The sequence below is a fragment of the Haliotis cracherodii genome, unplaced genomic scaffold (genome assembly GCF_022045235.1).
Source record: "Haliotis cracherodii isolate W230 unplaced genomic scaffold, xgHalCrac1.p SCAF_21, whole genome shotgun sequence".
In the NCBI taxonomy this organism is placed as follows: Eukaryota; Metazoa; Mollusca; class Gastropoda; order Lepetellida; family Haliotidae; genus Haliotis; species Haliotis cracherodii.
Window position 1 is genome coordinate 9,600,826 of NW_027266277.1, and position 22,895 is coordinate 9,623,720.

The 22,895-nt window shown below is 43.1% G+C and overlaps 1 protein-coding gene across 2 annotated transcripts in view; it reads right to left on the reverse strand.

Annotated features, from left to right (window-relative positions):
• Positions 1-22,895, reverse strand: part of LOC139470762 (uncharacterized) — a 40,707-nt gene that overhangs the window by 15,200 nt on the left and 2,612 nt on the right. Inside the window, exons 3-8 of one of the 2 annotated variants that reach the window (XM_071253050.1) lie at positions 21,223-21,301; positions 13,977-14,120; positions 11,551-11,697; positions 4,514-4,592; positions 3,327-3,418; positions 932-1,061 (exon numbers count right to left, since the gene is read on the reverse strand). In XM_071253050.1, the coding sequence (XP_071109151.1) occupies positions 932-1,061; positions 3,327-3,418; positions 4,514-4,592; positions 11,551-11,697; positions 13,977-14,120; positions 21,223-21,301 (671 nt within the window). Of the gene's footprint in view, positions 1-931; positions 1,080-3,326; positions 3,419-4,513; positions 4,593-11,550; positions 11,698-13,976; positions 14,121-21,222; positions 21,302-22,895 lie in introns of both variants that reach the window. The other variant, XM_071253049.1, reaches the window with a different exon arrangement.

Sequence of the window (22,895 nt, forward strand, 5' to 3'; positions counted from 1 at the left end):
CCCATGCTTTGACAGTTCTTGCATCACATGGGACATACTTTTCAGGGCTCAATTCAGCAAAATATAACAGACACATTAAAGATTTCAAATTTGTTTCATGACTAGCTCTTAATTGTCCACAGATGGTTTTGAACACACTCAATGCCTCTAAGTTCTGTTTACCATACTGTATCAAAAACACAGAGCTCCAGATAAGCTTTTGGTGTTGTGGGTAGTTTACGCATGCATTTTAAAATCATTGGGTATCAGTAATTCTATCTGGGTATTCAAATTTCTGTTACCCACTAGTTTTTACACATGTGGGTATTTAAGTTACATATTTAAAAACACACATCTAGTCCCTGCAAACTGGTGTCGTCTGGGTTCGAGAGCTTTATAGGACTCAAAAATACCACGATACTTCCACAAGGAAGTGTGATGGCAAATGATCATGATGTAACTGTCATCGTGGAGTCTGGCAAGGTTGACAGAATGTCCGTTTATGAAGTTGCTGATTTGCTAATCGAATACGCAGGGTTACTTCACAATATTTTGATGATACGCACAAATTTTATTTTTGTAGCGTATCTGTAATGTTCATTGCGTATTTTATACGCTTGGATTTTATTTTACTGCGTATTTCTGCATTTCTGATGCGTATTTTACGCAGATACGCAGCTTATCTGGAGCTCTGAAAACAGTATTGACAGTCATCCGATGTATGAGATTTTATTACTGTGCAACTAGGTTTTCATGTGATCAACCACATAGTGCAAGTTACGTTCAGTTAATAAAGCTCTGCTTTTGAGCACCGCATTTCGCTGTGCAGAGTTACATCCCTTGGGCATGATAGAAACCTCTGCTTGTGGGTTGGCATTACGACTAACAGCCAAAGGAGTGGACTGACGGACAATGTACCATGATGTAGTGAGCTAAGAACTGGGGACGTTACCATTGTGTAACATGAGGAGGAGGTGCTCCAGTAGTAGTATGGGGTCCAGTAGGGGGTCCAGTGGGGGGTCCAGTAGAGGGTCCAGTTGATGGTTCTTTAGGGCGTCCAGTTGATCGTCCAGTAGATGGACCTGTTGGTAGGGATGGAGCTAGATTGTAGAAAGTGTGACAGTAATGAGAGGCTCATTGATGTTACCTCTGCAAACACAGGTACTGAAGCTCACTTTATGAAATGACTAAATAAATTATTTTCTACATATTCTGTCATCTATATTTTGTCGACATATAACATGTAGAAACTATTACTCTTCATATTTGATGTATCATTCAGTACCCTATTTTTGAACAACACCTAATTTCAAACAGCTGTGTTTGATTTGATTTGTTGCTATAATGAGAGGTGTGACGTCATCAAATCTGCTGCCTAGAGAGTGCACACATTCGGCCTGTCAAAATTAAGGTTCATGTGAAGTACCGTACACCTGTCAGAATTTTGGTGCCTGTGTCATGATAATAGGAACAGTAAAATAGTTTGAACGTATTGAATGTAGCTGATTTCTATTGCCGAAGACATCACCTACTAGTATGAAGCAGAATTTGAGTATTAATTCACTCATCCCTCGAAATTCGGGTACGTGAGGATACATACACAGAGTAGACATACAGGCCCAGGGTCACAAGGTCAGCAGTTGTTGGACATCACTCTGTTATTTCATGTATAGGATGTTGACCCTCACCTGGTTTTTATTAAAGCTAATCTTGTCTCATATAACCAGTCACATACTCATTGAGTAAAAATACAAAATAATCCCGAGGCAAGGGAATTAACTGACTGTAAAAGTCTGGTTTCCATGCTTGAAGAACTAGGCTGGAAATATGGAGTTATATTTTGGCTGGACTAACAAGTCTATACACAGTCCAATCAAAATCCCGAAACAAAATGTCTGGTTCATAAACAACGTGGCAACTGCCGTGTTGATTTTGTCTGATTGCAGGATTTGCAGGGCATGAGTACCATCAACTAGGCATCGAGAGACATTTTCAAAATGTTGTCATGTTTTAATGGAACTGCTCAAGTGATTTGATGCACTTTGCAAGATAAGACCTGTTTATGACAATATAGAATCTTATTATCAGTTAGATCATCTTGACTGGGCGCTGCCATGTTTTTTAAGCATGTGCAAGTGATATGAGAGGGGGAATCTGATTGGTCAGTAGGATGGACATAGAAGGGACATAACTCGTAATAGCCACTGGTGACGCTACGATCGATCCCAAAAATTCCAGCCCAGATTGGCAGGGGCGGAGACTGGACTTTTAAAGTCACTGAACTCCCTTGACCCTCGGGAAGATGAATAATCCATTCAAAAACACCACATAACAAACGTTGTATGAGAAGAGCATCATGGTCTTCAAATAATGCTGCTCGTGGCATTCCAACTTCAACATGGAGAAGGTGACCAAATAATCACAACACTGAAAACAGAATGAACCCATTTCTCCAACAAACATAGAATAGACCTTGTTCACACCGCCATGACACATTACACTTGGGCCAGTAAGACTTATGGCAGTAGTTAAGCCGTCCAAATACTGTTAAAGACACTGGTCTAAACTTACCTGAAATATCTACTGGCCAGATTGATGACAATATAAGACGATTCCTTAGAAGCCTTGAAACACCAAGTCAACAGGACCTGAAATCTCAATGGCCCTGAGGACACATTACACTTGGGTCAACAGGAGCTGAAATCCCACTGACCCTGAGGACACATTACACTTGGGTCAACAGGGCCTGAAATGTCACTGGCCCTGAGGACACATTACACTTGGATCAACAGGACCTGAAATCTCACCAGCCCTGAGGACACATTACACTTGGGCCAACAGGACCTGAAATCTCACTGGCCCTGAGGACACATTACACTTGGGCCAACAAGACCTGAAATCCCACTAGCCCTGAGGACGTTATACTTGTGTCGACAAGACCTGAAATCTCACTGGCCCTGAGGACACATTACACTTGGGCCAACAGGACCTGAAATCCCACTAGCCCCGAGGACACATTACACTTTGGCCAACAGGACCTGAAATCCCACTGGCCCTGATGCCTTGTGAGAAGCTGACAAGGTTGGGATGTCATCTGTACGATGACTCCATGCCCTGCTACATACACCCGTGTCAACAGAAGGCATGTCTAGGGCCACCTAAGGGCAGCCCTATTTTATTTATCTAACATTTAGGAGTCCTGTGATGGGATTTGAACCAGAATCCTACTGTTCTGATGTTGGAAGCCTTGTCAACATGACGAAAGAGATTAACCCCATCAGCAAGGTGACAAAACAAGGATCTCATCTACAGGATGACTCCATGCCCTTCTATTTATACAAACTAACCGGCAGTAGTTGAGGCCTCGGCCAGTTCGGTGCAGATGACGTCGCTGATGTCACTGCCTGTTGTTCTCTCCACCAGACCCAGCATGGAGCAGCTGCAAGCATGACACGTTGTGCAGCATTCATGGAAATCATCCTGTACATACTTCCCCAAAGTGACATAAAGGAGTTAGAAACAACTTGCACAAAAAAGTGCAGAAAAGCATTTCCATTACATGGAAGAAATAATTAAGCAGCCTTATCCCTTAACCTGAAAATCCCAAAACTGTCCCCCAAGAAGCATCATGAACCATTTGGACAGTCCGGTGACATCTTTACTCTTTTAACACCACAGGCCAGTAGACCGGCCAAGATATAGCTACACCAAAATGGTATATAATTTTATGAACCTGCTTATCATATCATTTATTTATTAATCTATTACTTTCACAATGTCTGAAACTACATATTTCATTTCAATTTATCATATTTCATCAATAGATTTAGAATTTGTTAACTATTTCCTGCAAAGTTATTGAAAAAACAATTTCTGGGACCCATACTTCTGGACAACGGGTCTGTATGGAACATGTCAAAGGGTAAAACAAAGACATTTCAAGCAAATCCTTAAATAAAATCAACAAAAATATATCTAAAGGTACTATTTCCATCTTTTTGTGCCATCAAATGACATCTCGGCTATCAATGCCTCGTTTTTTAGGCTCGTGCAAGATGTTAAATGCCAAAATATATGCATGAGAAATCTTTGTCAGAAGTCGTAACTGAGCACAAGATGTCCAGAAGAAGTTCCATATTTTTTTAGTTCCAAGCAGATAATTTCCTTTATTTTTGTAGGCTTCATCTATCACCACAGAGTGTCTGGGAACTCACTGTCACAGCAGTACAAGCATCTGGTAGACTGGTGTTGAAAGAGTTAATCTATAAGAATGATGGGCCAAGCTAATGCAGCACAACTTCAAAACAGAAAGTTCCATGCCTCTTGCTACAGGTAGACACGGTGCAATATGATTGCAATTTTCACACAACATTCATTTTTCAGAACTTGAAAGGAAAGAATTTCATAAAAAGATGTTGAAATTGTTCACAAGTGATGGCAGATGGTCAAGCACTAACACTGAGACACAATTAGGCTAAGTTGGAGGGTTTCTCCAATAAACATGTTGAACTGGCAGTATTTGTCATAAACCTACTTTCTCCAGGCCCGGCACATGCCCCAGTCCGAGTGGTCTTCCTTGAAGAAGCCGAAAGGACACTTGCGACATTCAGGGCCTACCAAAAACAATTTTTTTTCAAACATTCAAACACAAGTAAGATATATTTTTCAAAAAATAAGACTTCAAAACAATACAAATATAGGATACACAGAGTGAGTGAGTGAGTGAGTGAGTGAGTGAGTGAGTGAGTGAGTGAGTGAGTGACCTGGGTTTAATGCTGCTATGAACAGTATTCCAGTCATATCACAGCATGTCAGTTTAATGTGGGAGGAAGGCCGAAAGTGATGCAGGTCTTAGACTGTTTGATTGGTGTTATAGAAGCTGGAGAGTAAATAAAAAAAACATACAACTAAATGGACAACAACTAATAGAGATGTTTTGATATAGGTTCTTACACAGCTAGAGTGACTTCAACCAAGTGATGAGAGGCATAAATGCATTATGTTGTGACAAGCAGCAGAATAACATTAACAACAAGTAGCACAGATGGCCCGACATCAAAAGTTCCTGTGACGCCAATATTTTAGTGTATTTTTCAAACAAGTAAAGTTTGGTTTTCAATATTGTAGTACATGTATGGAATCAAGTCACAAAAACGCAACTGCTACAGAAAAGCATGCATTCCATGCAAAAGTTGACTTTTATGCAAGACCCATGCATTTCACTACCCAAGAATGGGTATAAAAACATGTGCGTTAACGGGATTCCATATGCATTGTTTAGCATCGTGCTGACAACAACCACTCAGAAAAACAACACAATTACACAATTATTCAACATTACGAAATGCCACGCCTGTCCGAAAATGAGCGTCTGCGAGCCATTGGTATGCTTGAAGCAGGATCAAGTCAACTTGATGTTGCAAGACAATTTAACATCCACAGAATTGGTGTTTATGGCAAAGTTGGCAACAGGAGAATGCAGCCAGAGACCATCCTCGGAGTGGCAGGCCACGCATAACCAATAATCGACAAGACAACTGGATTTGAACAACACACCTACGAAATAAGATTCCAACTAGCAACAGTGACAACAAGAAGCCTCCCTGGCCTTCGACGAATATCTTCACAAACCCTACGTCGTCACCTCAGATGTGCAGGGATTGTAGCCAGAAGACCCGCCAGACGTCCCATTTTGACAGGAAACCAATGTCAAGCACGTCTACAGTGGTGCAGACAGCATCTACGCTGGACGGCCATGCAGTGGGGACAAGTTCTATTCACTGACAAGTCTCGTTTTCACCTCAGCCACAGCGATGGACGGATTCGAGTGTACCGACGTCGAGGTGAACGTTACGTCAATCATTGTGTCATGGAATGATTCATGTCAAGATCGGTTCAGGGGTGGCAGCCTTATGGTATGGGATGGGATTACAGCAAGACAGAGGACCCGTTTGATAGTGGTAGAGGGAAATCTCAATGGACAGCGCTACTGCAATGAGATCATCTTCCCTGTTGTTCTACCATTTTGTGTCGTCATGGCCCAGGCATTACCTTTCAACATGACAACGCCCGGCCTCATATTGCTCGACTTGTTCAGGATTCTCTTCAACAAAACAATGTGAATGTTATCCTCTGGCCGGCTGCTCCCCTGATCTTTCATCAATCGAGCACATGTGGGATGAGATGGATCGGCGCCTTCTACGTCACATGTTCCACAGACACTCCAGGAGCTTCGAAACATGCTTCAGCAGATATGGACAGATATTCCACAGGACTTTGTGCGACGCCTGGTCCATTCCATGAGACGAAGATGTATTCCTTGCATCGCCAGAGGTGGACACACAAGCTATTGATTTGTAAATTGACATTTTCGCATGTTTATGTTTTTTTATGAAATCACGCATTTTCTGAAGTATGTATGGCAAACAAAACCATTTGAACCACTACAGGAGTCTTTTATCTGTTGCAAACCGAAATTGTTTCAGATTTAGTAAATAACATAACTTTGCATTACATCTTATTCAATGTCACAGGAACTTTTGTTGTTCAGTTTTGCACAGATAACAAGTAGCACAGATAACAAGTAGCACAGATAACCAGTAGCAGGGATAACAAGTAGCAGAGATAAAAAGTAGCAGAGACAACACGTAGCACTGATAACCAGTAGCACAGATATCAAGTGGCACAGATAACCAGTAGCAGAGATAACCAGTAGCACAGATGACCAGTGGCACAGATAACAAGTGGCACAGATAACAAGTGGCACAGATAACCAGTGGCACAGATAACCAGTAGAACAGATAACCAGTAGCAGAGATAACAAGTGGCACAGATAACCAGTAGCACAGATAACCAGTAGCACAGGTAACCAGTAGCACAGATAACCAGTAGCACTGATAACAAGTACCACAGATAACAAGTGGCACAGATAACAAGTAGCACAGATAACCAGTAGCACAGATAACCAGTAGCACAGATAACCAGTAGCACAGATAACAAGTGGCACAGATAACCAGTAGCACAGATAACCAGTGGCACAGATAACCAACAGCACAGATAACCAGTAGCACAGATAACCAGTAGCACAGATAACCAGTAGAACAGATAACCAGTAGCAGAGATAACCAGTAGCACAGATAACCAGTAGCACAGATAACCAGTAGCACAGATAACAAGTGGCACAGATAACCAGTGGCACAGATAACAAGTGGCACAGATAACCAGTAGCAGAGATAACCAGTAGCACAGATAACAAGTGGCACAGATAACCAGTGGCACAGATAACAAGTGGCACAGATAACCAGTAGCAGAGATAACCAGTAGCACAGATAACAAGTAGCACAGATAACCAGTAGCACAGATAACCAGTAGCAGAGATAACCAGTAGCAGAGATAACCAGTAGCACAGATAACCAGTAGCACAGATAACCAGTGGCACAGATAACAAGTGGCACAGATAACCAGTAGCACAGATAACCAGTAGCACAGATAACCAGTGGCACAGATAACCAGTAGCAGAGATAACAAGTGGCACAGATAACCAGTAGCACAGATAACCAGTAGCAGAGTTAACCAGTAGCACAGATAACCAGTAGTACAGATAACCAGTAGCACAGATAACCAGTAGCACAGATAACCAGTAGCAGAGATAACCAGTAGCAGAGATAACCAGTAGCACAGATAACCAGTAGCACAGATAACCAGTGGCACAGATAACAAGTGGCACAGATAACCAGTAGCACAGATAACCAGTAGCACAGATAACCAGTGGCACAGATAACCAGTAGCAGAGATAACAAGTGGCACAGATAACCAGTAGCACAGATAACCAGTAGCAGAGTTAACCAGTAGCACAGATAACCAGTAGTACAGATAACCAGTAGCACAGATAACCAGTAGCACAGATAACCAGTAGCACAGATAACCAGTAGCAGAGACAACAAGTAGCACAGATAACCAGTAGCACAGATAACCAGTAGCAGAGATAACCAGTAGCACAGATAACAAGTGGCACAGATAACCAGTAGCACAGATAACCAGTAGCACAGATAACAAGTGGCACAGATAACCAGTGGCACAGATAACCAGTAGCACAGATAACAAGTGGCACAGACAACAAGTAGCACAGATAACCAGTAGCACAGATAACCAGTAGCACAGATACCCAGTAGCACAGATAACCAGTAGCACAGATAACAAGTGGCACAGATAACCAGTAGCAGAAATAACCAGTGGCACAGATAACAAGTAGCACAGATAACCAGTAGCACACAGATAACAAGAAGCACAGATAACAGTAAGAATAACAAATAGCACAAGGCTAGGTAATTAAGCCAGATCTGCAAGGACAAGGACTTCATGCCAAGCTGGCGTTTTAATGCCTTTGGTCCTTATTCTTACTGTACATCTACTTTCTGCCGGGCATCTGTGTGCTATTTGTTATTCTTACTGTACATCTACTTTCCACCAGGCATCTGTGTGCTATTTGTTATTCTTACTGTACATCTACTTTCCGCCAGGCATCTGTGCGCTATTTGTTATTCTTACTGTACATCTACTTTCTGCCAGGCATCTGTGTGCTATTTGTTATTCTTACTGTACATCTACTTTCTGCCAGGCATCTGTGTGCTATTTGTTATTCTTACTGTACATCTACTTTCTGCCAGGCATCTGTGTGCTATTTGTTATTCTTACTGTACATCTACTTTCTGCCAGGCATCTGTGTGCTATTTGTTATTCTTACTGTACATCTACTTTCCGCCAGGCATCTGTGCGCTATTTGTTATTCTTACTGTACATCTACTTTCTGCCAGGCATCTGTGTGCTATTTGTTATTCTTACTGTACATCTACTTTCCGCCAGGCATCTGTGTGCTATTTGTTATTCTTACTGTACATCTACTTTCCGCCAGGCATATGTGTGCTATTTGTTATTCTTACTGTACATCTACTTTCCGCCAGGCATCTGTGTGCTATTTGTTATTCTTACTGTACATCTACTTTCCGCCAGGCATCTGTGCGCTATTTGTTATTCTTACTGTACATCTACTTTCCGCCAGGCATCTGTGTGCTATTTGTTATTCTTACTGTACATCTACTTTCCGCCAGGCATCTGTGTGCTATTTGTTATTCTTACTGTACATCTACTTTCCGCCAGGCATCTGTGCGCTATTTGTTATTCTTACTGTACATCTACTTTCTGCCAGGCATATGTGTGCTATTTGTTATTCTTACTGTACATCTACTTTCTGCCAGGCATCTGTGTGCTATTTGTTATTCTTACTGTACATCTACTTTCCGCCAGGCATCTGTGTGCTATTTGTTATTCTTACTGTACATCTACTTTCTGCCAGGCATATGTGTGCTATTTGTTATTCTTACTGTACATCTACTTTCCGCCAGGCATCTGTGTGCTATTTGTTATTCTTACTGTACATCTACTTTCTGCCAGGCACCTGTGTGCTATTTGTTATTCTTACTGTACATCTACTTTCCGCCAGGCATCTGTGCGCTACTTATTATCTATTACATGCTGTTGTTAATGTCAATCTGCTTATCACGACATATCATGCATTTATGCCTCTCTTCACTTGGTTGTAGTCACTCTAGATGTTAATGGTCTAAGAATCTACATTGAAACGCTGCTATATGCAATAAATAAGATGTTGTTTTCCATAAAGTTGTGCGATTTTGTTATTCAGGTGTCACACATGAAGTGATGTTTATCACTTTGCTGAAAACCATGGCCACAGGTGTGGTGCTGACAAACCTAGGAACAGATACAGAGTGAACCAGGATTCCAACCCACAGTCATAGGTGTGGTAGGTAGGTCACAGGCGTCACATAAACATATACAGAGTGAACCAGGATTCCAACCCACAGTCACAGGTGTGGTAGGTAGGTCACAGGTGTGGTAGGTAGGTAGGTCACAGGTGTCACATAAACATATACAGAGTGAACCAGGATTCCAACCCACGGTCACAGGTGTGGTAGGTAGGTCACAGGTGTCACATAAACATATACAGAGTGAACCAGGATTCCAACCCACAGTCACAGGTGTGGTAGGTAGGTCACAGGTATCACATAAACATATACAGAGTGAACCAGGATTCCAACCCACGGTCACAGGAGTGGTAGGTAGGTCACAGGTATCACATAAACATATACAGAGTGAACCAGGATTCCAATCCACAGTCACAGGTGTGGTAGGTAGGTCACAGGTGGGGTAGGTAGGTCACAGGTGTCACATAAACATATACAGAGTGAACCAGGATTCCAATCCACAGTCACAGGTGTGGTAGGTAGGTCACAGGTGGGGTAGGTAGGTCACAGGTGTCACATAAACATATACAGAGTGAACCAGGATTCCAACCCACAGTCACTGGTGTGGTAGGTAGGTCACAGGTGTGGTAGGTAGGTCACAGGTGTCACATAAACATATACAGAGTGAACCAGGATTCCAACCCACAGTCACTGGTGTGGTAGGTAGGTCACAGGTGTCACATAAACATATACAGAGTGAACCAGGATTCCAACCCACAGTCACAGGTGTGGTAGGTAGGTCACAGGTGTGGTAGGTAGGTCACAGGTGTCACATAAACATATACAGAGTGAACCAGGATTCCAACCCACGGTCACAGGTGTGGTAGGTATGTCACAGGTGTCACATAAACATATACAGAGTGAACCAGGATTCCAATCCACAGTCACAGGTGTGGTAGGTAGGTCACAGGTGGGGTAGGTAGGTCACAGGTGTCACATAAACATATACAGAGTGAACCAGGATTCCAACCCACAGTCACTGGTGTGGTAGGTAGGTCACAGGTGGGGTAGGTAGGTCACAGGTGTCACATAAACATATACAGAGTGAACCAGGATTCCAACCCACAGTCACTGGTGTGGTAGGTAGGTCACAGGTGTGGTAGGTAGGTCACAGGTGTCACATAAACATATACAGAGTGAACCAGGATTCCAACCCACAGTCACTGGTGTGGTAGGTAGGTCACAGGTGTCACATAAACATATACAGAGTGAACCAGGATTCCAACCCACAGTCACAGGTGTGGTAGGTAGGTCACAGGTGTGGTAGGTAGGTCACAGGTGTCACATAAACATATACAGAGTGAACCAGGATTCCAACCCACAGTCACTGGTGTGGTAGGTAGGTCACAGGTGTCACATAAACATATACAGAGTGAACCAGGATTCCAACCCACGGTCACAGGTGTGGTAGGTATGTCACAGGTGTCACATAAACATATACAGAGTGAACCAGGATTGCGGCACCCTAATGAACCATTGTGGCTATGGAGAATTACCGTGTTGTGATTTATTTGGTTTTTTTTAGTCTGATCACTTGAAGAGACATCAACACAGTTTATCCATTGTGGGAACAGCACATTTCATCTGAGGGTTTGGAAACACATGTTTACATATTTACAACAAAACACTGAAGTATCCACTCTGGTTGAAATATAGCATTAAAGATGTGACTTTAAGCTGTTCACACAAGTTTCTTCGTTACTTGCTGTAAGCTCACTTGACATCTGTACTGACATCGTGGAGTTCTTACCAGCTAATGGCTCCTTCCCCTGGCCACAAACAATGCTCCTTAACTGGCAATCTATCCTCCCAAATTGACCTCTGGATTCACTTGGGTGCTCGATGAAGCCAACTGTGCGATTACACTCATATGTTGTTGCATTGACTGCCACCACTTCTGCAAGAGTAAAACAAACTGGAATGTTTCCCATTCGGTTGCGGGATTTCTCTGATAGAATGAAGCACCTGGGACCCATGGACCTAGAAATAAGGTTGGTTGGTTGGTTGGTTTGTTTAATGCCGCACTCAGCAATATTCCAGCTATATGACGGCGGTCTGTAAATAATCGAGTCTGGACAACCCAGTGATTAATATCATGAGCATCGATCCACGCAATTGGGATCGATGACATGCATCAACCACGACAGCGTCTGGGTGTGGTGGGTAGGTCACGGGTGTGGTGGGTAGGTCACGGGTGTGGTGGGCAGGTCACGGGTGTGATGGGTAGATCCTGTTAGTCGCCTTTTACGACAAGCATAGTCACCTTTTACGGCAAGCATGGGTTGCTGAAGACCTGTTCTACCCCGGAATCTTCACGGGTCCCTAGAAATAAGCACTACTTGTGGGTAAGTCACAGGTGTGGTGGGTGGTAGGTAGATCACAGGTGTGGTGGGTAGGTCACAGGTGTGGTGGGTAGGTCACAGATGTGGTGGGTAGGTCGCAGGTGTGGTGGGTAGGTCACGGGTGTGGTGGGTAGGTCATATAGGGGTCACCAGGTCACCGCTGTGGTGGGCAGGTCACAGATGTGGTCGGTAGATCACAGATGTGGTGGGCAGGTCACGGGTGTGGTGGGCAGGTCACGGGTGTGGTGGGTAGATCACAGGTGTGGTGGGTAGGTCACAGATGTGGTGGGCAGGTCACGGGTGTGGTGGGTAGATCACAGGTGTGGTGGGTAGGTCACAGATGTGGTGGGCAGGTCACGGGTGTGGTGGGTAGATCACGGGTGTGGTGGGTAGGTCACGGGTGTGGTGGGCAGGTCATGGGTGTGGTGGGTAGGTCACGGGTGTGGTCGGTAGATCACAGGTGTGGTGGGTAGGTCACGGGTGTGGTGGGTAGGTCACGGGTGTGGTGGGTAGGTCACGGGTGTGGTGGGTAGGTCACGGGTGTGGTAGGTAGGTCACGGGTGTGGTCGGTAGATCACGGGTGTGGTGGGTAGGTCACGGGTGTGGTGGGCAGGTCACAGATGTGGTCGGTAGATCACAGATGTGGTGGGTAGATCACGGGTGTGGTGGGTAGGTCACGGGTGTGGTGGGTAGGTCACGGGTGTGGTGGGTAGGTCACAGGTGTGGTGGGTAGGTCACGGGTGTGGTGGGCAGGTCACGGGTGTGATGGGTAGATCCTGTTAGTCGCCTTTTACGACAAGCATAGTCACCTTTTACGGCAAGCATGGGTTGCTGAAGACCTGTTCTACCCCGGAAATTTCACGGGTCCCTAGAAATAAGCACTACTTGTGGGTAAGTCACAGGTGTGGTGGGTGGTAGGTAGATCACAGGTGTGGTGGGTAGGTCACAGGTGTGGTGGGTAGGTCACAGATGTGGTGGGTAGGTCGCAGGTGTGGTGGGTAGGTCGCAGGTGTGGTGGGTAGGTCACGGGTGTGGTGGGGAGGTCACGGGTGTGGTGGGTAGGTCACGGGTGTGGTGGGTAGGTCACGGGTGTGATGGGTAGGTCACGGGTGTGGTGGGCAGGTCACGGGTGTGGTGGGCAGGTCACGGGTGTGGTGGGTAGGTCATGGGTGTGATGGGTAGGTCACGGGTGTGGTGGGTGATGGGTAGGTCACGGGTGTGGTGGGTAGATCACAGGTGTGGTGGGTAGATCACGGGTGTGGTGGGTAGATCACAGGTGTGGTGGGTAGGTCACGGGTGTGGTGGGTAGGTCACGGGTGTGGTGGGTAGGTCACGGGTGTGGTGGGTAGATCACGGGTGTGGTGGGCAGGTCACGGGTGTGATGGGTAGGTCACGGGTGTGGTGGGTAGGTCACGGGTGTGGTGGGTAGATCACGGGTGTGGTGGGTAGATCACAGGTGTGGTGGGTAGGTCACGGGTGTGGTGGGTAGGTCACGGGTGTGGTGGGTAGGTCACGGGTGTGGTGGGCAGGTCACAGATGTGGTGGGCAGGTCACAGGTGTCACCAGGTCACAGTACTAAAATCTACATGCACAACTATGGTGGCTAACCAAGGATCAATCTCATGTGAATTCCTTTTCAAATTAACAACAGACATTGGTTAAAATCCCATACAAATATCACAAACTCTAAAAAGTACTTTCCGTCTTATCAGAGCTTTGTCTTCACATTATATGTTATAAGTTTATTCAATTGCAGAGAAAAGCAGAGTTGCTAGAGAACTTGAACACAAGTATTTGAAGCCAAATTAGATTGGCTACAGGCCACACAGCCTACCATCCTGAGCCGGCATATCGTTGGGTTCTTGATAGCATCTCCTGGGATTGAACGATGAAGATCCATATGCCAAGGTATAGTCTTGTGGACAAGCTTCACAGATGTCCTTGCTGTTGTCCTCAACGCAAGGCTTCACATACGTATCTGGAAACAGAGACAATATTTGTAGACATCAGGAATAACATGGAAGGAGATCTTCGAGCCAAGAGACATCTTATTGGAGCAACAGATTTGATTTTGAAGAGAATAATCTGTACATGCAGAAGTAGGTGATTACAGAGTTTATGAACCTCCAGTGATGTCATCCTATTGTTCTCTAATCAGGTTAAATCTCATTAACAGGGATGTTATATAATATCCCAGGTATTTTATACTTTTGTCACAGGAATTTAACATGTGAGTGTTCCACACTTGAAGTTTATTTGCATTTGAACACAATGTAAACATGGAAATGTATGAAATAATGAAAAACCAACTGACAAATGTTTTCTGTATACATTATACCCTGTAGCTCGGCAGAAGTAGGTCTTTACACATTATCATACCCTGTAGCTCTGCAGAAGTAGGTCTTTATACATTATTACATCCTGCAGCTCTGCAGAAGTAGGGCTTTACACATTATTATACCCTGTAGCTCTGCAGAAGTAGGTCTTTACACATTATTACATCCTGTAGCTCTGCAGAAGTAGGCCTTTACACATCATTATACCCTATCGCTCAGCAGAAGCAGGTCTTTACACATTATCATATCCTGTAGCTTTGCAGAAGCAGGTCTTTACACAGTTTCCATTGTAAATGTTGCAGGTTTTATTCAGTATGACACAAACTTGATGGGGGATTGTGTTTTGTTTGTAATTTGTGTGGCTATTTCTATTTAAAGGTTGTGCATATTGCAAAGTTTGGATGCTCTCTTTTGTTATTCATTGACAGGCCTGAGAAAGATACTCCTCTTGTGAGAAACAATGACAGCGGAGGACTGGTGAGGGGATAGTTACCACACTACTTGTGCCCTACTCAAGCCTGGAGCTCAGCCAGGAACCCTTTTTTCTTCAGAAGTGGAGGACAAAAGAAGAGTCAGAGAAATTCAACTTAGATGTCAAACAGCTTTCAATCCAGCCACCTGGGACAGGGAGAGCCACACAAGCCAGCAAAGCAAGACTTGTTCCAAGGACCTTCACAACAATATGTTTCTGTAACCCAACTAGACCTAGTTGTAGGCTATAGGAGGATGGGATCTAACCCGTAACAAAATATTGGATGGTAAGACTTCTGCCTGTATCCCCCCCCCCCCTCCCTCAAAAATATATATAACTAAAAGGATTGAGCACCAATGCTTACATATGTAACTTTTTTATAGGGGGGATACGGGCGGAAGTCTTTCCATAGGAAGTGGTGAAACAGTATCTCAAAGTCTTGATGAACAAGATGTCCATTGTATCTACAAGCGGTATTATCAGCATGATGAAGTATTATTGTCCTTTGCTAATAATAATAATAAGTGCATTTATAATGTGCCAGATTCCATTCACTAAGTGAATGCTCATAGCGCTACACTATTATTACCCCGGTCAATGGATCAGTGAGCACTCGATTTTCATTCTCATCTCCCTGGGCAGTATACAACCCAAGCTGCTGTCATCAGAAAATTTCATAGATATGTCAGTCTCAACACATTTGTCACATATCTAAAAATCACAAATGCCATGGTTGGGTTCTCCCACCATCCAATGCTTGCTACCCCAGTGGTAAAATAGATTTGTCAGACACCTCATGAGAATATAAGACATAAATATGAATAAAAATACTTTCATTGTATTTCATAGGCTTTAATAGCCACAAAGAAATACAGGTGTAATGTATTACAACATCATGTTACATCATTTGGCACTTTGGAACCGATTATTAGAGTCAACCCAAATTCTGTACTTGTCTTATGATCAATTTCCACTGAACACATAATTTCGGCTCATTCTACAGAAGACGGCAGAATAGTCTCTTGTTTTAATGAAAAGAATTTTTATTACTATTACATTATAATTCATGACTAAATGTATATATACAGATACAAATGTCCATTATCTTTATTTTGTTATCTCTTCTAATATGTCTATGTTATCTGAAATATGATCTTCATCAAGATATAACAGTGACATCAGGGTTGTGTACCAAACACTGTCTTTGCAGTTGCTGTTAGGTATACTGTTGGGTAAGCTGTTGGGTAAGCTGTTGGGTGAGCTGTTGGGTAAGCTGTTGGGTATACTGTTGGGTGAGCTGTTGGGTCAGCTGTTGGGTATACTGTTGGGTAAGCTGTTGGGTAAGCTGTTGGGTATACTGTTGGGTATACTGTTGGGTATACTGTTGGGTAAGCTGTTGGGTAAGCTGTTGGGTGAGCTGTTGGGTAAGCTGTTGGGTATACTGTTGGGTGAGCTGTTGGGTGAGCTATTGGGTATAATGTTGGGTAAGCTGTTGGGTATACTGTTGGGTAAGCTGTTGGGTATACTGTTGTGTAAGCTGTTGGGTAAGCTGTTGGGTATACTGTTGGGTATACTGTTGGGTATACTGTTGGGTAAGCTGTTGGGTAAGCTGTTGGGTGAGCTGTTGGGTAAGCTGTTGGGTATACTGTTGGGTGAGCTGTTGGGTGAGCTATTGGGTATAATGTTGGGTAAGCTGTTGAGTAAGCTGTTGGGTAAGCTGTTGGGTATACTGTTGGGTAAGCTGTTGGGTGAACTGTTGGGTGAACTGTTGGGTAAGCTGTTGGGTATACTGTTGGGTGAGCTGTTGGGTAAGCTGTTGGGTATACTGTTGGGTAAGCTGTTGGGTAAGCTGTTGGGTGAGCTGTTGGGTAAGCTGTTGGGTATACTGTTGGGTGAGCTGTTGGGTGAGCTATTGGGTATAATGTTGGGTAAGCTGTTGAGTAAGCTGTTGGGTAAGCTGTTGGGTATACTGTTGGGTAAGCTGTTGGGTGAACTGTTGGGTGAACTGTTGGGTGAGCTGTTGGGTATACTGTTGGGTGAGCTGTTGGGTAAGCTGTTGGGTATACTGTTGGGTGAGCTGTTGGGTAAGCTGTTGGGTAGGCTGTTGGGTAAGCTGTTGGGTATACTGTTGGGTAAGCTGTTGGGTAAGCTGTTGGGTATACTGTTGGGTAAGCTGTTGGGTGAACTGTTGGGTGAGCTGTTGGGTAAGCTGTTGGGTATACTGTTGGGTAAGCTGTTGGGTAAGCTGTTGGGTGAGCTGTTGGGTAAGCTGTTGGGTGAGCTGTTGGGTATACTGTTGGGTGAGCTGTTCGGTCAGCTGTTGTGTAAGCTGTTGGGTAAGCTGTTTGGTAAACTGTTGGGTAAGCTGTTGGGTGAACTGTTGGGTAAGCTGTTGGGTGAGCTGTTGGGTGAGCTATTGGGTATAATGTTGTGTAAGCTGTTAAGTAAGCTGTTGGGTAAGCTGTTGGGTGAACTGTTGGGTGAACTGTTGGGAAAACTGTTGGGTAAGCTGTTGGGTGAGCTGTTGGGTAAGCTGTTGGGTATACTGTTGGGTGAGCTGTTGGGTAAGCTGTTGGGTGAGCTGTTGGGTAAGCTGTTGGGTATACTGTTGGATGAGCTGTTGGGTATACTGTTGGGTATACTGTTGGGTATGCTGTTGGGTAAGCTGTTGGGTATACTGTTGGGTAAGCTGTTGGGTAAGCTGTTGGGTGAGCTGTTTGGTATACTGTTGGGTAAGCTGTTGGGTATGCTGTTGGGTAAGCTGTTGGGTGAGCTGTTGGGTAAGCTGTTGGGTATACTATTGGGTAAGCTGTTGGGTATACTGTTGGGTAAGCTGTTGGGTAAGCTGTTGGGTGAGCTTTTGGGTAAGCTGTTTGGTATACTGTTGGGTAAGCTGTTGGGTATACTGTTGGGTAAGCTGTTTGGTATACTGTTGGGTAAGCTGTTGGGTATGCTGTTGGGTAAGCTGTTGGGTGAGCTGTTGGGTAAGCTGTTGGGTATACTATTGGGTAAGCTGTTGGGTATACTGTTGTGTAAGCTGCTGTGTAAGCTGTTGGGTATACTGTTGGGTATACTGTTGTGTAAGCTGTTGGGTATACTGTTGGGTATACTGTTGTGTAAGCTGTTGAGTGAGCTGTTCGGTGAGCTGTTGTGTAAGCTGTTGTGTAAGCTGTTGTGTAAGCTGTTGGGTATACTGTTGGGTAAGCTGTTGGGTAAGCTGTTGGGTATACTGTTGGGTATACCGTTGTGTAAGCTGTTGGGTAAGCTGTTGGGTATGCTGTTGGGTAAGCTGTTGGGTATACTGTTGGGTATACTGTTGTGTAAGCTGTTGTGTAAGCTGTTGGGTATACTGTTGTGTAAGCTGTTGGGTATACTGTTGGGTATACTGTTGTGTAAGCTGTTGGGTATACTGTTGGGTATACTGTTGTGTAAGCTGTTGTGTAAGCTGTTGGGTATACTGTTGGGTATACTGTTGTGTAAGCTGTTGAGTGAGCTGTTCGGTGAGCTGTTGTGTAAGCTGTTGTGTAAGCTGTTGTGTAAGCTGTTGAGTATACTGTTGTGTAAGCTGTTGTGTAAGCTGTTGGGTATACTGTTGGGTAAGCTGTTGGGTAAGTTGTTGGGTATACTGTTGTGTAAGCTGTTGTGTAAGCTGTTGGGTATACTGTTGGGTATACTGTTGTGTAAGCTGTTGGGTATACTGTTGTGTAAGCTGTTGTGTAAGCTGTTGGGTATACTGTTGGGTATACTGTTGGGTAAGCTGTTGGGTAAGCTGTTGGGTAAGCTGTTGGGTAAGCTGTTGAGTGAGCTGTTGGGTATACTGTTGTGTAAGCTGTTGAGTAAGCTGTTGGGTAAGCTGTTGGGTATGTTACTGTTTCTTCCATGAATGCCAGATATCCACCAGGATGATCTGAGTGAATGAGTTGGGATTAACGCGGCTTAGAACAGTATTCCAGTTATATCGCGACATGTCAACTTCATGTGGGAGGAAAGCCCGAAGTGATGCAGGTCTCAGACATTTACCACTAAGATGAAACCCACAAACACGGGTATTGTGCTGATAAACCTAGAAACAATAACTGGGGCGAACAGGGATTCAAATGCACGATCATAGGTTTCTGGCGTGCCCAAGGGATGTTGATGATCTGTATGATATGTCATGGGTCCTGCTGTAATGTGCAGTACTTCCTGTGCTAGCTTCAACTGTAATACAGGCTTATAAGAAATGTTTGTTTCCTGCACCCTTGTGACCAGGAAATCATCACTAACTAATGTCTAAAACATTGGCACTGTAGCTCACCTGCACACATAATCAACAGCATAACAAATATGCATAAGAGCATGGTTAAAGTGAAGTCAAAACTTAAAACTTCATAAAATTTGAAACACAAATGTTCAGCTTCACTACTAACTACAGTCGTGCCTCGTTTACACGGACACTTGCGTCATTTCACAATTTGTCCGTATAAACGAATTTCCGTATAACTGAAACCAGCTTCTTACTGGAAGAGTTACTTCCCTTCAATTATGGAACTCATGACAGATGACAGAACAATCAGATACATCCACTCAATCTTTATTCATACACGTTTCAAAAAGTCTGTCATGGAAGTTTGAACTTTACCACATTTTGAGGTTTGAATTTTAATCAATAATGTGTCACTTGGTTAATTGACTTCTCACGAATCAAAGGATTACCACCAGCGGAAGTGTATTGTCCGTATAAGTGAGACAATTTTGTGTGCATTTTAGTGTTTTGTGTATGAAAATGACCGATCGGTTCCGGAAACTGAATTTCCGTATATACGGTAAATTTATATAGTAATTATTTCGTTTTGAATGAAAATCGTCCGGGAACAGAGGTTTCCGGATATCTGAAGTCCGTATAAGCGGGGCACGTCTGTACAAATGTTCAGCTTCACTACTACCTACAAATGTTCAGCTTCACTACTAACTACAAATGTTCACCTTCACTACTGACTACAAATGTTCAGCTTCACTACTAACTACAAATGTTCAGCTTCACTACTAACTACAAATGTTCAGCTTCACTACAGACTACAAATGTTCAGCTTCACTACTAACTACAAATGTTCACCTTCACTGCTAACTACAAATGTTCACCTTCACTACTAACTACAAATGTTCACCTTCACTACTGACTACAAATGTTCACCTTCTCTACTAACTAAAACTGTTCTCCTTCACTACTGACTAAAAATGTTCACCTTCACTACTGACTACAAATGTTCACCTTCACTACTGACTACAAATGTTCACCTTCACTACTAACTACAAATGTTCAGCTTCACTACTAACTACAAATGTTCACCTTCACTACTAACTACAAATGTTCACCTTCACTACTAACTACAAATGTTCACCTTCACTACTGACTACAAATGTTCAGCTTCACTACTAACTAAAACTGTTCTCCTTCACTACTGACTAAAAATGTTCACCTTCACTACTGACTACAAATGTTCACCTTCACTACTGACTACAAATGTTCACCTTCAATACTAACTACAAATGTTCAGCTTCACTACTAACTACAAATGTTCACCTTCACTACTAACTACAAATGTTCACCTTCACTACTAACTACAAATGTTCACCTTCACTACTGACTACAAATGTTCACCTTCACTACTAACTACAAATGTTCACCTTCACTACTAACTACAAATGTTCAGCTTCACTACTGACTACAAATGTTCAGCTTCACTACTAACTACAAATGTTCAGCTTCACTACTGACTACAAATGTTCACCTTCACTACTAACTACAAATGTTCAGCTTCACTACTAACTACAAATGTTCAGCTTCACTACTAACTACAAATGTTCACCTTCACTACTAACTACAAATGTTCAGCTTCACTACTAACTACAAATGTTCACCTTCACTACTAACTACAAATGTTCACCTTCACTACTAACTACAAATGTTCACCTTCACTACTAACTACAAATGTTCACCTTCACTACTACCTACAAATGTTCAGCTTCACTACTAACTACAAATGTTCACCTTCACTACTAACTACAAATGTTCTGAACAAAGATGACCGTGTGATGGCCATAAATACATTTTCAATATGGACGATATGGTGACCAAGATTGACAACAGGCCATGACATAAGCTCACATGACTTTCAGTCAGGTGAGCTAAAGGCTTAAACATAATGACCCAGATTAATGACCATATTTGCATGACTCCTGGAACATAGACTCGTGGTTTTGACGGAGGATTAAGTTAGAACATTCCTTACCATCCTGGCAGTAGACTTCGCGACAGCACTTGTTGTTCTTCTGTAGGTATGTGTGTGGTGGACATGCTCGACATGCTGTCTGAAACAATAGAATGTTACATGGCTTATTCTACATAATCTAACTGAATATTTATTTGAAGGTTAGGGGATTCAGAAACAGTGTTAACCTCATGAATAGTCACAATTGGACACTCAAAGAAACTAAAAGACATTAGACTTACATAACATGGCCAATATCATGAAGGTATAATAAAACGTTCCTGAGATATTTTCTTAAAACAAACTCTACCCCCATTTGAGCAATCACAAAAACAAAAAACAACGGCCATAGCTCTGTAAAATATTAATTAAAGATTGTGGATTCAAGCTTGAAAATATTTTCACTTATGATGTATTCAAATGTCATCTGTAGTTGTTCAAAAGCTCTAACAAGGACCATAACATTGTAAAATATCAATTCTTGATGCTGAGTTTTGAACTTGTTCTACACGTGTATCCCATATCTTATATGCAAAATGTCATCCTTGCATTCACAAGTAGTGGTTTCTGAGCACAAAATTCTCACTATGTCAACAATAATGTTTTATGCTGGCTTTCAAACTTGTTCTACATACGTATCTCTTAATGATATATGCAAAATGGCATCCTGGTACCCATTTTTTTCTGACAAAATTAGTCCCATTTGGGGGTACAGTGCCCCATGTCCAACAAAGATATACAGCAATTACTGAAAATAGTTGTCCCCATTGAAATCAGATGGACCTATGAGTCCAAACCTATATCCCCTGCCCCACTTGTGATGGGGGGTAATTGGTTTGTTTAAACGGAACACTCAGTAATATTCAAGCTATTTGACAGAGGTCTGCCACAAATTGAACATGGGGCTGACAATCCAGTGATTGACATCATGAGCATCGATATACGGAACTGGGATACAATGACATGCATCAACTAAGTCAGTGAGCCTGATCACCCGTGTACCGTTAGTCGCCTCTTACGAGTATGAGTTCCTGGCACAGGAACTCGTTATTGGTCAGTAAATAAAAATATATACCCCCTATATGTAAGTAGAGAAAAGGAGCGTCACTCGCCATCTTGCCGGTTTGTTTACATTCGATATCCACGGCGATTGTTTTATTATAAGCTTATTGACACGCGCATTTCTGGCCGTAGATTGATCGATAATACATTTCTACACATGTACAACACATCTACATTCGAACAATGTCCCTTACTTACCGAAATATCGACAGTTTATTTCGTAACCTGGGAATATGTTACCAACCCCGAGCGGAAGTAAATTTCAAACGCGGTCAGAATCGAGCGAGCCACCTGATTGGCTGACCTACTTATATCAAGTCAGCGTGAAAACAACAACACATGTGCAACCAACGTGGGTTCAAAATGATAGCTTTGACTGAAGAACAAGTGTTTGCATGGAATTTGATCAAAGATGGACACAACACTCTAATCTGGCGAGGCTGGCACAGGAAAAACGGTTCAAGGAAATTACGGAGAGACTGAGGAGAAATGAAATCTACAGTTCTGACATGTTACTGTTGACTTAAAACAATTCAAAGATAATACTTTCAAACAGTTAGCAGAGTATGCAATGGGTTCCTTCTAAAAATTTTGCTGAAGAACAAGATTTTCTTTCTCATCTGATATTCTGT